The sequence below is a fragment of the Spodoptera frugiperda genome, chromosome 20 (assembly GCF_023101765.2).
Source record: "Spodoptera frugiperda isolate SF20-4 chromosome 20, AGI-APGP_CSIRO_Sfru_2.0, whole genome shotgun sequence".
In the NCBI taxonomy this organism is placed as follows: Eukaryota; Metazoa; Arthropoda; class Insecta; order Lepidoptera; family Noctuidae; genus Spodoptera; species Spodoptera frugiperda.
The window spans coordinates 11,765,819-11,782,125 of NC_064231.1; the positions used below are offsets into that span (position 1 = coordinate 11,765,819).

Consider the following 16,307-nt stretch of genomic DNA (forward strand, 5'->3'; position numbering starts at 1 on the left):
GTTAATACTATTTTTGCGTGAAACAAAGTGTAGTGAAAAGAATCTGCCGTGTTGACAATGTTGACATTCGAGTTTGTTTGACAACTTCACAGATTCTTGTCATTTTTGGTTTTTCGCTCATCCGTCACAAAAATGGCTGCGCTTAGAGTATTCAGTCGTAATTTACCGTATTTACGACAACAATTTTCCGCTTTATTAGGAAACACGTCGCCATCGGTGAAATTTATCTGTGTAGTAGTTATAATAGGGTACATTCTATCGTTTTCCGACGATGTTGTGGACGTTCTCAGTGTCACTCCAGGGTATTTGTTGCCACCTTCTTTCCAACTGTGGTCTACTTTCACGTTCTGGTTTCTTGAGATACATTTGTGGGAGGTGATCATCGATATTGTGACAGTGGGACTATGTGGGAAACTAATAGAACCGTTATGGGGTCAGGTGGAAATGATGAAGTTTTTCTTTCTGACCAATGTTGGTGTTGCATTTCTAACAACGTTCTACTATCTAGTGATATTTGCGTGTACAGGACAAACGTCCTACTTGTTTGATATTCATGTCCACGGGCTGGCGGGTTACCTGGCCGCGGTGAGTGTTGCCGTGAAGCAGATAATGCCAGATCATCTGCTGATAAAAACACCATTAGGTATGAATTGTTTGATAAGTATTGACGTTTATTTTCTAATAATATCTCAAAGGATATAAAGTAATAATCCTTGACTGAACTTTCCTGCTCCTAAAATACCTACAGTCTGAAGTCTTTCAATAATTTATTATCAATCATTAATTAAATGTTGTGACATCATTACTCAGTGAGCATTCATTTGATGTTTCAGGAAAGTTAACAAACAGATCATTGCCACTCCTGATTTTAATAGCAGCTATAATTCTCTGGGCTATTGGAGCATTGGAGGGCACATACCCTTGTATGTGGGGCAGTGGCACAATACTGTCCTGGATCTACCTGAGGTTCTGGCAGAGGCATAGCAGTGGCACAAGAGGAGACATGGCTGATAATTTCAGTTTTGATAAGTAAGTTGTTCATTTTAATCTGCCACAAACACTGCAATCTAATTGTGTCAAACTAGTGCTCAACAGGGCAATTGAACCAAACCATACTTACATTGTTTTCTTATTTATTCAGTTGTATATTTGTATAAATTCCTTCAAGAAAATATGGTACTTGGAATTGTAAATACTTATGTGAAAATACTTTGAAGAATTCATGTACAAATATTTTGTTTTGGTAGCAGATCATCCCAAGTTTTGCAGAGAACAATGGGATGTTATGTATCCAATACATTGTTGTCTGTCATACTTTGAATTTAAGTGAATAATTTGCTGCAATCAATAAACCACAAATCAAAAGAAATCTTAAGTAATATATTCAAACCTTTATTGTATAATGGTTTAGATATAATCTAATCATTTACATAAGGAAATGTTCTTACTAATGGTAAATACAAATCAGTTATAGATAAGGCTATTTTGTTAATTGTATATGAACTGAAATTTTATATTACTTTGCGGAAAGTGAGAAAACATACAAATTCTTTAGAAATGTGGGGCTTGGACTAATGTCTTATTTCTTCCAGTAAAAATGATCTTTTGTTTTGTAGTTTCTTCCCCACGGTCCTGCAGCCAGTGGTGCGAGGAATCCTGGGGCCGCCTCATCGTTGCCTGGTGCGACTTGGCGTTTGTTCGCCCAGCCCTCGTCGCGTGCATCTCGCGCTTAGTCCTAGAGGTGTTACAATTTCAATGCCCGGTGTGGAGCCACAAGATATGGAGAGACGAAGGTAATATATTGAATTTGTGTTTCTCAGTATTTATCACGGTTTTTTCAGCATCTTCTGTAAGTACTAGAATATTAATATATTTAAATAAATTTCGCCGTCTGACAGAAACATCTTTGTTATCTGTGTATATTGACATTTTTCCAATTTTTTCAGACAAATCGCGCTCAAAGCATTGAGCGAGAGATTATCGAAGACTTCCGAACAGACGCGACAAAAGAACCTTTCGACCAAAGTAAATATGGATGCCGTGAGGAAAGTGCAGTCACAGGTGATACCGCAGTTCCCGGCTGATCCGGCCACGTCGAGCCAAGCGGCCGCATCCCCGCCCGAAGCTACGCTCGTCGACCTTACTGACCCCGTCCCGCCCACCACGAAGCAATCATGATCCTCAAAGATTTAAACTAAAACAAAAGGCTGTTCACAGAACCAATGTAGAAATAGGTATGGTTGATTTTATGAGTGCTTGACGATCTCAGACACAAAAATTCCATATAATGATATGAAGTTAATTATATTTATGAAGTTTGTCAATTGGTAATTAATAGATAGTTATGAGCATTTCATGTACATCACAATCATGATAAATGTGCATTTTAATTCGATAGTTTGTAAGCAACAGCATTTCTGCAATGGCACTGTGAATTTATACGAAATAGTATTCATTATATTTTTCTTTATAAAAATCCAATAGTTATGGTTACAGTTGAATGTATGGGGTATAAAAAGTAAATATTTTTTGCAGATTTTATTGCATTTGTTGATTGTGTCTAGCTGAGGAGTGTGAAAGATGTGACATATTGTAAATATAATTGATATTGATTAGTGTTAATTAATTAAATAAATATCTAATCACTTAGTTAAGATTTTTTATTGTATTTTCTCCGAATTCCTTACAAAATTTTGAAGTTCTTTAAGTCAGATCATATATAGAACAAGGAATTATACATTTTATTGAGATACAAGAGGAGTAAATATATACTATGTACATAGGACTACCTAAAATTCTGCCAATACATACCAGATTATGCAGATTTACATAAAGGCACTGCTTATAACTATATCTGGCATAAATATAGTGAAAGTTGTAACATTGCACTTTACAATAAAATAACAGTATTTAGCCAGTAAGTGGCAATCTAGGGTACAACAATACCCTAAATAAAGAAGTAAATATAATTAACATTACATATATTTTAATCTAATATACAGAATCTTGAGTAAGTCTTACTATGTGAAGTAAAAAAAGAAAATAAAAAATACTACTCCATTGAAAAAACAAATCTTATACAAATACAATATAGGAATTCTTGTGACTATTTCTTTCATCTTCATTATGGGAGTATTATATCACTTAGGGCTTGTTTCACAATTATTTAGTAATAAGTTGCTGTTTGTCTAACCAACACGATTTGGCACTTAATTGATATTTTATTAGAGATTAGTGAAACAGGCCCTCAATGTGATAAAACAATTTATATTAGCTAATACTACAAAACAAGATGAATAAAAACTTAGGGACAAGACAAATAAGTTTCTACGATAAACAAGCGGCCCGTCGACCCTGCATGCACCAATGCACGCATTGGCCTTACTTCCCCCTTTTCATTCTGTGATTCAAGTTTTGGGATTACAAATTAGTGAAATTGCTTCTACCGTTGTTGGGAACCAAAGGAAATTGCGACAAGATAAGATTGATTAAACTTCTTTCCCTTAGTTTCTGTCCATCTCATTTTAGTTGCCCAGTTCTGTATTTTATAATTACACAATTTGCAGTTTAAAATGTTTATGAAGTAAAAATTTTAGCTACTGTAGGCGGTGACACTATCGAGGCACTATATAATATTTGTTGTATAACACTGTTATCACTGGTGATAACTGCAAAATGCAGCATTTATTATACAATACTGACAGTATCTTTTTACACACATTTTGCCGTTATTTAGGCCCCAACAGTGTCCCAACAGTACAATTGAAGTCCAATATAGTGTCTTGTTTATCCTCACGAGTTTCTATAGCGCACTGTAGTCAATAAGCACGTCACTCGCGATCACGCCACGAATAGCGGCGTTTATACAGGGGCTACCTATAGTAATGGTGTGGGTTCTGTGGCGGCCACTGCTGTACTGGCACCGAGGGTTGCTGGTAACTCTCTCCCCAGCGAGCTCCCTCGCCGATGGTGTTCACTGATCCCATAGGAACTGTTGATGACATTGGTGATACTGCCACATTTGTTGCCATGTTGCCTGCTGGGAAAGATCAAAAATATGTTAGATTTGATGTTAAATACATTTTGCATTTCAGATTAAGAAACATTATGTCTTATACCCCAAATGATAGGCATATGTAAAGATCTTAAATTAAACACCAATTTTTCACCAGTTGTGGTCTATTACACTACTGGTGAAAAGTGGGTGGCGCAATCGAGAATTTTTACGTTAATCTTCGAGTTCAGATGAATCGGGACAGTTATGATTACTCAACTTATGAGGTACTTTATTCTATGTATGTCGAAATAGTAATACTAACCAGGAGGTACATAAGTCGGAGGAGCAGAGTATGGCGGCGCGGTGGCGTAGTAGGTGGGCGGCGGCACGCTCATGGTGTGCGCCAGGACGGGCACCGACGACACCGGCGGCAGCGACGGCGGCGGCACGGGCTGCGGAGGCTAACATATCACAACAACTGGCTTAACGTGCCTCATACATGCATTCATAGGTAGTCATAGAGACCTTTGCCAAACAGGGATGTACTATGCTAACTAGAAAAATAACGCTCTGTAATGTCTAGGTACGCAATTTTCGGGGGAGGGGGGGGGGGGTTTGAACCCCCCCCCCGGCTACGCCTATGCTAAACGTTATGCGCTATAGAAGTGTACAGTATTGATTATATTGAAGTAAATGTGGTACTTTGACAGCAACGAAACGTGATTATTGATAGCGTGTGCATAGTAAATGATTGTCCTCGGCACACTTGCGTGACTTTAATGCCGATTGTGAAGATAATTTTTTGAAATAAATAATTCATGTTTTTTTATGGTATAGAAGACGAATGACAACTAATCAGTGTGCTTGTTCCTTGCAATACCAGATTCAAAAGTAAATATTAGATGTCTTTTCTGTTAATCAGTATTGAAAGGATCACATTTATAAACAAGGAACTAAATGAAAATGAATATATTATCAGTTTTTTGACTCATTAGAATGATAGCAAGATGAATTAACAAGTAAATAATTAAGAATAACTTACAGGATAATAATTATAATAGGCGTGTGACTCGGTCTGATCTTGTATGGGAACGGTGATGAGATTGGTTCTTGCACGGGGTCGTTCGCCAGAAGGAGCGTGGCCGTGTCCGCCGTGACCGCGGGGATCTCCGGCAGTCGGTGGAAGTTGCTGAAAGATAAAAAGCTTTGTTTTAGGAGATATTTATTAAAATGATTACTATTAGAAGATTGTCTTGACTAGACTAGCTTTCCTGGTGACTGGATAAAAGCAGGAAGAAGTTGTGTAAAGACTTATGCCCAAATACTCACATGCTACTCAATTTTAAGACGCTCTCAAATGTAGTACTGTCACTATCAATTCTTTATAAAATGACAGAGATAGCACGATATTTAAGTACAACTTAAAATTGAGTAGCGTTTGAGTATTCTGGCGTTATACAATTAAATTGCTACATTTAACTTTACATGTAGGTTGTTACTGGTCACACAGGTTGGATATTTGAAGAAAATATATCACTTACAGTCAAAGGCTTCACAATAGCAACAGTGTTAGTTGGTGGTTCAGGCTCAGGCTTGCTTTCCACTGCTCCAGAAGACACATGCCTATGGTTGATATGCGCTTGAAGATCTCTCTGAAATAATATTACAATGTCTTAATAATAAAGAGTTAAAGGAAGACTTGATTATTGAGCAATATTTATTCTAGTTGATATTTATAGACGTAGAAAACAACATAAAGGTAAAATGGCAGACAATTACTGCTTCCATCATTAAGTATATTACTTCCTATACTATAGAAAAAGAAATAAATGCTGCATATAAAGTAAATACTTGAGATAAAAATTTTAGAATCAAATGTTATTTATTACCTGTGATAAATATGTTCTCCTGCAACCTGTGTTGCCATATCTTGTACCAGAATGTGTACACATGAATACTGTTCCTAATCCTGTTTGTTCTACTCGTAAGACCTGTAAAAATTTAAAAAAAAAAGATTAATGATCACACTATAAGTATGTTAAATTAGTAGATTATTAAACTTTGATGCTCCAATTATAACATGGGACTTACAACATAAATTGTGAAAAGTACATTGTACAGTGGCATTACATGCCATAATAATATGCACCTCTGCCTAACCCTTTGTGGATTAAAGGCGTAACAATGCTTTAAAAGGATGATATTATAAGGAATATAAAATGTAATACCTTTTCTCTACATCTAGGGCAGTGTGTATGTTCAGCTCTGGCACAGGATAAACAAAACACATGCTTGCATGGAATCTGAAATAAGAGAAGAAATTTTGAACATCACAATCTAGCTAGACTATATCTTTATTAATGGAATCAATAAAAATTTATAACATATTTCTCGTTTCACCCCATGAAACACCACAATCCAATTGAAAAACATTCTATAACTGCATATTAAATGTTCATATCATGAAACTTAAACTTAAATAAGCATGTATGATTCCCGATTTAAATATAAACATTTCACTTTAGTTTATTTGTTTACTTACCATTCGTCCATAAATGAGTATAGGTTTAGAACATATATCACAGCAGTAGATCATAGGGTTGAGGACCTTCTCCCCAATGAGTGTGGCTCGGTGACTCCAGTCCAACCTGAGCATGGGCTCCGGAGGCCCTCGCTGTAGAGTTGTAAACACTGGAGCTTCCAGCTGAGATATGTCTGATGGTACTTCCACTGGAAAGTTGAGAAAAGAACATTTAATTGATTATGCATTTCAATATGATAAGATATCAAAATAGGTAGTTGTTTCAAACATCTGACTGAAATACTAGACAATTTTTATAATACACTATAAATATAACTGAGTTTTTAGAATAGTAATATATTATTCACAATATAAAATAGAGGTAAACTGCATTTATAACAGAAATACACTTTTCTAAGATTAAATACCACAAGTCATTATAAAATTTGATAAGCAATTGAATACTAACTTTTATCACTGGAATCTACTGATTCACTAATCAATAGGTAGTACTACAACATTTATTAGGGCCCACAATAACATATTAATACACATAGACTCTGCAAAGGTACTTAAAATAAGACCTTTGTCTATCAAAGAGGACATATATCCAACCTCAACACAGTAGAAAAAAAAAATACAATGCACTTACTTAATCACCTTGCATTAATCACCTTAATTATTAAGTAGTTACAAACTGACATACTTGTCCATAATATAGTTATAACACTTAGATTTGGACCTCTTCACTTTATGGTTCAAAGAGAGCCAGACACTATCTTTAGTGATAACAGATAATATACAATCATAGTATTGATAAACACTTCATAGATAACTTAAAACAAGTGTGTTTTTGCTGCTTCAGTTTTTGTTTATATTTATTTATAGTTTAAAAGGAAGTTTGTTAGGTACTAAGTAATTATATTTAAGTTAAATGAATTGTTGTATAGACAGGTTTTATAGTGATGGAACTTCTATGTATAGTTAGTATAGCTATGTTTATCTTTTGATAGTGAAAAAGTGAGGTTATCTGTCAAGTGTCCTGAGTTATGAATGCTGTTGCTCGTATTCTAATTGGGGCATCATTTATAGTTATATTTATATTGTAAAATGATGGTGTTTAGAATGTTAGATGTATTGTTTATAGTTTTGATGATGTTTTACATAGATAGGGGTTTTTTAGTTAGTTTCAACTTACATTTAGCTGGTTCAGTAGGTTCAGGCTCCTCTTTAGGCTCTTCAACGACGGTTTCTTCCTGTTCTTGAGTAGTTTCTTCCACGGAGCATTCCTCTTCATCACTTGACATTACTTTAGGAACTTTTTTGCCTCTACCCCTACCTCTGCCTCGACCACGGCCTCGGCCCCGGCCACGGCCCCTTCCGCGTGTATTTCTCTTTTCACTATTCATGTTTATTTAGTAAAAAATAACTTTTACAATGACTGAATTTCTTCAAGACACACTTAACCTCTATCACTTAAGTAATGAGTTTAAAATTAGCTGTCCGTGTTACAAAATAACCATTTTGTTTAAATACACGAAAGTTTAGTCAACTCAATTCATTTTGGAGGGATTTTATGAGATAAAACAAAATTCCATCAAAATCACAGTCGTCACGAACAGCGGTTCATTGATTAGTAAGTAGTGATGTCAATGTCAACTAAATATATCGAGTAACATTGATAATCGACTAAATCGGATAATTTGTAAAAAAAATAATGAAAAAGGTAGAAGAAAATAGCAGTATTTCCTAAATTACATTAAATAATAATAATTCAAGTGCAATAAAATTAAAACACAAATTACAATTTTCTGTTATCAATTTTCGTTATTCGATTTAGTTTATTTGAAGTCAAGTTTCACCATCCCTATGAAATAGCACGTTCCGTAACACGCAAATCTCTTATATGAGAAACTTTTTATTATATTGTTATAGTGTTATTTGCATTGCAAAAAAATTGTTTACGTATTTTTCAATTATCGGGTTTATTTTTCTTTTAGATTTAGTAACAAATCTTAAAAAGTTCTGCGATATACAACAGTCACCTTTTCTAATAAATGCGTGAAATGGAATGGTTATAAAAAGTAAAAAATTAATGTCAACAAATAAAAACCGAATTTGCCGGGATTGTCCTGATGTTAAATAATCAAACATCTTCTTATTTCATGAAAATGATTGATGATGGCTGAAAGAAAACCACACTTCTTTTTTGTGAGTATCGTTGTTACATTTTTTCATTAACTTCTGATGTTTCCCATAGGCATAATGCCGGATGGTCGTAGTGACGTCGTTCTTTTGAGCGGTAATTTCAATTTATTTTGTTTATGTTTACATGATGCGTTGTTTATTAGGGATTGTTTCATTATCATAACAATTAATTTTATTACGAACTTTCTTTAGTCCGCGGCTTCGCATGCGTTAAGTTCGGAATTATTATAAGCCAGAAAATATCACGCAAAATGTATAAGAATTAATAAGTATTACATACCTACATAAGAAAGAAAAGGGAACTGAAATAAGAGCTGGCTGCTACCCTCGAATAGGCTAAGATAGAAAATATGTGCCTACTTACTATAAACTTGGTAAGATACAAACAAAGGGATACAGAAAAAGAATCTGAAAACATAATGATCTATATTTGCAGACAAAATAATTATCTCATTATACCTACATAGATTTTTTTTTCTATTCAATATTTGGTCCCTTCAAGGTGACCTTCAAGCAAGACCATAGTATCTTAATAAATACACTTAGAACTTTTCTAAATCCCTTCTTGAGTCCAAACTTAGGTGATACTAATATTGACGCCTGTTTCAACGCCGAAAAAACGAAATATCTAACAACCAAATATAGAAACTAATAAAAAACCCAGATTATTACACCAACTACTACATGTCCAACAGTTAATATGTAAGAACGAGTAACTATTGAGTCAACAGAATATTGGCAGGCGGGATTTTTTTAACCCACATCGGCTTCCTGCAGTTACTTCCAATTTTAGTCAACGCCGCAGTATGAGTACTACATATTAATTGTTTGATTAGCACCTGTAATTACGTAATTAGTTTATTTACCCCAATGATTTCGCAAATGCGATTTTCGCAACGGTGCATCGACGCGACCGACGTGCGTGTTTTGCGTTCGTATGAAGAGGACACGGTGTCATAACTCAGTGATCATATTGCAGTGTCTTTTTACATATTCGTTGCAGTATTCATTTATGGAACGATCAATTGTAAGTGTAAGTGCTATAAATATTTAGTTTGTCGAAGTTTTGGTAAGTAAGCACGTTCATGGAACTCTGTTTATTGAGGCAATGTACGGTTTTGATTGGATTGATATCCGTTAATGCGATTTCAAAAGTCCCTGTAATAAAGAAACAAAATAAAATAATCTTTCGTGTGTTTTAGTGATATTATTTTTATGTAAGATACGAAAATCTTATGATTCAGTCATCACCATTTAGTATTAAGGAGGGCACTATTAAATTAAATAAACTTAAATGAGTGATGCCCTCATATTCCTCATACTTAACTCTTCTGATACTCCACACAAGGTTCGATGTCCGATCTACAGTTTAGTACCTTTAAATCACAATAAACTCAGATTTCCTAATGTACCATTTCTGCTATCCAACTAACTGCCATAAAGTCCTGTACTTACCCATTTACATATTTATAAACTCGTAATTGCATTATACATTCTCCGTCACGCTCTTTCCCTTTACTGGGTAATCAGAATTCGAGGCGTTGGTATCGATAACGCGAGGTATGTCAGTACCGCTTCAAGCCTTATACGGGACACCGTGTTTGGTTTAAAAATCGCAACAGTTTGATGCATAATTACAAACTGGTTGCTTGGCCTACGAGTACCATCGCAACCAGTTTTGGCGATTGTTGTTCAAATATTCAGTTCTTGGGAACGTTTTGCAAAGAAGTCGCCTTTTATTTTGCTTCTTTTATATTCATTATCAACTTATTACTTACTGGTTCTATTTCACAGAAAATTTTTCGTCTATTACCTAGACTATAAATTTATTATCAAGATAGCGATTGATTACGAAATAGCTCATAATATGGTGCCAATTTCGCTTCTACCGCAGACGGCATGTCTTCAGATTTCCTAATCTAAAAGAAAATCATTGATAAAGTTGTATAAAATGAGTCACTGGTGTGAGCAATGCAATTTGTTAGGCTTCAAAAGTAGGGCAATAAAAAGAGTGATTTTAAATTTTAAGTCTATGAGTAATGCGGCTGTACTAGTAGCTAGCTAGGTAAATCTAATTCTACTGGATACTGACTGTTTATATGGCCACGTATTTCCATTGGGTTTTTTATGCAGTAAAAGATTGTTTGTTACTGATAGCAGTTTTGTGATAATATCGTAACCTTTATTACGGGATTTTTTATTAGATACCAAGTAGCCTTCCGATTAAAATGGCTTAATACGCGGACTAGATTAAGTACCTACTACCTAAGTCTAGTCAGGAATTGAGATGCTGATGCAATGTTTTAAGAAATGTTGAAGCAATATTTTTTTTGTACTTACTGTCTTTTGCTGTCTGCTCAAGTGCTCATATTTTGTATTCAAGTAGGTAGTCCTTAATTTTTTGTGTCCATAAATCTAATAGTTAATACACCAATGTTTATAATGCATGTCTTCCATAACACACTTCATTCCACTTGCGGAAGGTTTTTTTTAAATATCAATCCACACTTTAGCACTTTTGCGTGGTGAGTGATTTGAAGTGTCTTGAAGTGTTTAAGGTACGGTTCACTTTTAACTAATAGCACAACCAAAAAACTATCACTGTCATTACCTTTTAAGTGTGTTTCGTTTGAAGTATTAAAATCTTTCTTTGTTAGCTATATTGGAGTAGTTGTTGCCTGAGGCTTTGTCCGCGTAGAATAATGATTTCTAACAAAATTTGGGATTATGATTTTTATCTAAAATAAAACTAACCTAAGTTATTCCTTAGTAGGTCCAGCAATTTCAGAGATTAGCCGGAACAAACAGACACTCCTATTTTATTTATTAATCTAGATGAATCAATGAATTTAATTGAATACATATTGCAAACTTTTAAGTCATATACCGATTTTGAGAGCATCTCCATCGATTTTGCAGTTTGTTGTTCGAAATCTAATATAATAAACATACATAATTCTTCAATCCTACATCTTGGTAAACATTAATGCTACATTCGGCCTCTTGTTGTATTGTGATTAGGTGTTTATCCACCGAGGGTACTTCGAAATTCATGAGTTCATTGTCGTTCCTCCTTACATCTTGAGGCCCATGAATATGATGTTCTGCGTTGTATTTCAATTTTATTTGCTTTCTTAACTATTTAACATTTGTATAATTTTGTGGTGAAATATCCACTTCTGTTCTGTAACTATTGTTTTTAGCAGTTTCGTTCATATCTGTGCTTTCTAGACATTTAATCAACCTTAGTATTATCAGTCACTGGCCGCATTTCTTTCCTTTGGGGAGTCTAACTTGTAATCGTTATATCAAATTGATTATCATTCGCTTAATGTTTTTTTAAAGTGTAATCATTACACTTAATAGATTATTATCTTATTGTGTCTGTGGGGAGTATACCTATTTAAAAATAATGATAGGTATCTATAGTACCTGCCGCCATCATTACTTTTTATGTCGATGTACCTACATTGGTTTATTCGCCGGAAATGGTGTATGTACGTATGTATTCAAATAAGTCTTTTGTTATTAGTGTTTGTGTATTCAATACACGGTGTATTAAAAGCTCTAGCCTTGAATCTTACTTCTATATTCGTCAGCGCGTGAGCTTTGCTTGTTGTGGAAGGGGCCCGTTACGTATCGTCTATTGGTGTTTTCTGTCTGTGTGTGTATGTTTGTCATAGTGTGCTACGCAGACATTTTATTAGCGAATGTAAAAACACCAAACGCGACAACTAGGCATGTTGATCGTTTGCTAGAAATAACAATAAAGAAAAGTAAATCTATGTCCACAATTTATACCTATCCCTTCAACAGATTCATAGTTCCCGATAGCATTTATGACAATTTTATTGCTGTAGTCTCGCAATAAAGGTATGATATACGACTATACAGGGTGACTTTGAATTCGACGTATTCCTCTCGGGAGGTGATAATACAACTAATTTCCTACAAAATTAGCCCCGAGGTCCTTGGGCGGAAAGTGGCTAGTTTCTGAGATATTCAACATTTTTGGTTTTGGTAAAAAAATCCCGAATTGATTACAAAAACATCAATAAATAAAAAAATACTGGTTGGATTTTAGTAGTTTTAGTTTTAATCAGTTGCCAATACATCAGTTATCATTTATAAATACTAATAATGGCACAAATATCATTCGTTTTAAAATAGCAAGTAATTTTCTATCAAATTTTGTTTTATGTCACTAATTTGGTCGATAGAAAACTGGATTTATTTCAAAAAAAATATATGCGACACTAAGCGTATAAACTATTAGAAAAACTTCCTTGGTTTATTAGCTATCCAGAAACATAAAATTATTGACAACATTCTCAAAAATAAATGAATTAATTGATGATAAGTAGAGTGTAAAGAGAAAAGGGCAATTTCAAAAACATCTTTATTTGCAAAAATTTGTTCAAAGTAACCTTCCCTACGACGAATACATGCCCGAACACGCTTCCTTATCTCTATGACGGTCACTCTTGGACCGAATATGCGTCTAATTTCGTCATTATCTTCAAATACGTTTTGGAGAAGAATTTCGATACACGGCCTATTCCGTCTGTATAAACAAGGGACTTTATGTAAAAATCAACCGGCGTTAGGTTCTGGTCACTGTGCTTGCCATGTAGTGGGACCGCCCTGTCAATATAACACGTGGGAACCGAGACATCCTACCATTGCCGCACAGTAGTTCGATAGTGCTCTGATCAAACTATCACAATATCCATTATTAGCCCCAAAAAAGTCAACGAAATCTAAAAAAGCAAAACCAACAGGTCCACGGATACGGTTTTGATTCAAATGTTTGGATAGGTATCATTAATAATGACTTGATTAGGCTCTACTTTTTACCCAATAATTTAAATGGTGAGAATTAAAACTATTTTTTAAGGAATGAGCAAGAAACATTATTTTAAATTTGAATTTAGAAACAAGTTTATGAGTTTATTCGAACACGACGATTCTTTAGTACACTATCGAACTACTGTGCGGCAGTGGTTGGATACATCGGTTTTCAGGCGTTGGATTGACAGGGCGGTCCCACTACATGACTACATGGCATGCACAATGACCAGAACCTAACGCCGGTTGATTTTTACATGAAGTCTCTTGTTTATACAGACGGAATATGCCGTGTATCGAAATTCTTCTCCAAAACATATTTGAAGATAATGACGAAATTAGACGCATATTCAGTCCAAGAGTGACTGTCATAGAGATAAGGAAGCGTGTTCGGGCATGTATTCGTCGTAGGGAAGGTTACTTTGAACAAATTTTTGCAAATAAAGATGTTTTTGAAATTGCCCTTTTCTCTTTACACTCTACTTATCATCAATTAATTCATTTATTTTTGAGAATGTTGTCAATAATTTTATGTTTCTGGATAGCTAATAAACCAAGGAAGTTTTTCTAATAGTTTATACGCTTAGTGTCATATATTTTTTTTGAAATAAATCCAGTTTTCTATCGACCAAATTAGTGACACAAAACAAAATTTGATAGGAAATTACTTGCTATTTTAAAACGAATGATATTTGTGCCATAATTAGTATTTATAAATGATAACTGATGTATTGGCAACTGATTAAAACTAAAACTACTTAAATCCAACCGATATTTTTTTATTTATTGATGTTTTTGTAATCAATTCGGGATTTTTTTACCAAAACCAAAAATGTTGAATATCTCAGAAACTAGCCACTTTCCGCCCAAGGACCTCAGGGCTAATTTTGTAGGAAATTAGTTGTATTATCACCTCCCGAGAGGAATACGTCGAATTCAAAGTCACCCTGTATAATATTGCCAATCCTATTACTTAGGCATCATTTAACTAGTAACAAAGAAAGCTCTTTCGGCCTTTAACAATACATTTTAATGAGTCTGTAGGCGGCTGAAACGTGAGGCAAATTGTAAGGAGGTCTGTTATTTGACTAAAGATAAACTCTATTTTCTTTCAGTTAAGATTTAGTCTCCCTCTTTTATGGAGGCACAGTTTATTCAAATTAAGTCAAATCATTTGTGATATGTTCGCAAATGTAGCTATCGTCGTACAATGCCGGATTCCATTCGTCCAATCTGTGTACAATAGTTTCGTTGAAGCAAACATGGGCGGATTTCCATTATGCAAGTTTGCTTTGCGATTTCCAAGTGTTGGGCGTAAACGTTTTAACGTAGCTGTTTTATTTTGCTTTCCTTATTTTATGTTTACTTACCTTTGAAATAAGTATGTGTTTGGTTACATTGTCGTTGTGCGAAGCGTGGTTGTATCCACAAATTTACTTTTGTACGAAAAGAAGTTTGAATACATATTCTACGATCGGGCAAGGTATTTGGACGTAGATAGAGGTAATCGAAGTGTTTTTTGTGCCGAGCCGAGAGGAAGGTGTAAAAAAGTCATTATTTTCTTTTACTGTGACGTTGAAACGGAATTCGTTAAGTCTTTTGATACGTCACCGTGTTTGACGAACTCGCTCTGTGTGGTTGTAGGTCAAGATTTAGGGCGTGTTGCGTCACCCTTGCATACGTGCACTCGTGGGCGTATCTAAACGTTTGAATAATACATATACATATAACAGTCATCCCTTGATAATTATACGCTTTAATTGCATCATTTTTCCGGTTATTGATCTTGATCATTCTAGCTGTAATATTTGAAGGTCAAATTTTAATTGATATGATTACTCATTTACCTATTTTTTAGTAGGTAATGTTTTATTGTACAAACTTTATACATTTTATCACTACTTCATCCAAGCATGCCTTTTGCATTAGTAGACATAGGTAGATGTAGTTTGTGCACTTACTTAACATAGATATGACCGGACACGACCTTATCTTAATTTCGTTTTGATTTCCTTCGGGTTATCTTATCGATTTTGCACTTTACAGCGCCACGTATTTATGCACTTATAATGGCATTACAGATACAAACAGAGATATTAATTTCGTAAATATTTATACTAATGGTTAATGTAGATAATCAAAATGACATGTGTATAAAGCTCCATTGATCGAACTCTTCTTTGACGCAACTCACGCTGACTTATTAAAACTCTCGCTGTAATTCGCTTCGGAAAATCAATATGACTTGATTTAATTTCTTCACTTTATTCTAGTAACAATTGTTTTACATTTCAGAGAGCAGAAGGTTAATATAACAATAAAAAGTGCTATTATTTTTGGGACTAGTCTCGAGGAAAACCGAAAATTGTATCTTTCGAAGAATTTGCAGTGGCATGTTTCATGTAATGAGTGTTTACAGGCACTTAAATCTAAATGATGAAAGTCTTCAAAAACATCACTTTTCTTTACAATCCATCTGGTATTTTATTTAGAAACCGGGTCATGTCTATGCATAAAACTATTTTTATAAATGATCCGTCAAGTGAATGCTGCGAAAATTTCGACAGAATATTCCATCGGTCATAGGGTTCCCAGCAATTTTTTGGATATTTTTTCCAAGATAAAGCATCAGATCTATGAATAACGAAAGAAACCTTGCCGAATGTTTTGAAAGGGTAACTGAAATAAAACGATTAATAATTTTCAGTTTATAATTTATCGTATTATTTTACA

General features: G+C 34.4%; 3 protein-coding genes across 9 annotated transcripts in view; 2 read left to right on the top strand and 1 right to left on the bottom strand.

The window, feature by feature from the left end:
- The first annotated feature begins 86 nt into the window (after positions 1–86).
- On the top strand, positions 87–2,649 carry LOC118282398 (transmembrane protein 115-like). Its single transcript, XM_035603461.2, has 4 exons — positions 87–643; positions 834–1,029; positions 1,617–1,793; positions 1,947–2,649. The coding sequence occupies exons 1-4, from the start codon at positions 133–135 to the stop codon at positions 2,176–2,178; spliced, it is 1,116 nt and encodes a 371-aa protein (XP_035459354.2). The 5' UTR covers positions 87–132; the 3' UTR covers positions 2,179–2,649.
- Positions 2,643–8,167, bottom strand: LOC118262076 (E3 ubiquitin-protein ligase Hakai). 5 transcript variants are annotated; one of them, XM_050701129.1, is made up of 8 exons: positions 7,717–8,167; positions 6,540–6,727; positions 6,226–6,300; positions 5,887–5,988; positions 5,539–5,649; positions 5,040–5,186; positions 4,320–4,449; positions 2,643–4,036 (listed from the first exon to the last, which is right to left on the bottom strand). In XM_050701129.1, exons 1-8 carry the CDS (start codon positions 7,925–7,927, stop codon positions 3,873–3,875), a joined length of 1,128 nt encoding a protein of 375 aa, XP_050557086.1. In that variant the 5' UTR covers positions 7,928–8,167; the 3' UTR covers positions 2,643–3,872. The 5 variants fall into 5 exon arrangements, with proteins under 5 accessions (XP_050557086.1, XP_050557085.1, XP_050557084.1 ...); XM_050701128.1 differs by having other exon boundaries at positions 2,643–4,039; XM_050701127.1 differs by having other exon boundaries at positions 4,320–4,458.
- A 465-nt stretch (positions 8,168–8,632) lies between these two features.
- The window catches only part of LOC118262075 (MAP kinase-interacting serine/threonine-protein kinase 1), a 76,010-nt gene continuing 68,335 nt past the window's right edge, over positions 8,633–16,307 (top strand). The window contains exon 1 of one of the 3 annotated variants that reach the window (XM_035573189.2): positions 8,633–8,729. Coding sequence is in view for 2 of the 3 variants with exons in the window: in XM_035573187.2 (XP_035429080.1) it covers positions 8,697–8,729 (33 nt within the window). In the remaining variant the exon portion in view is untranslated. Of the gene's footprint in view, positions 8,730–9,723; positions 9,754–16,307 lie in introns of those variants that run through there. The other 2 variants (XM_035573187.2, XM_035573186.2) reach the window with 2 other exon arrangements.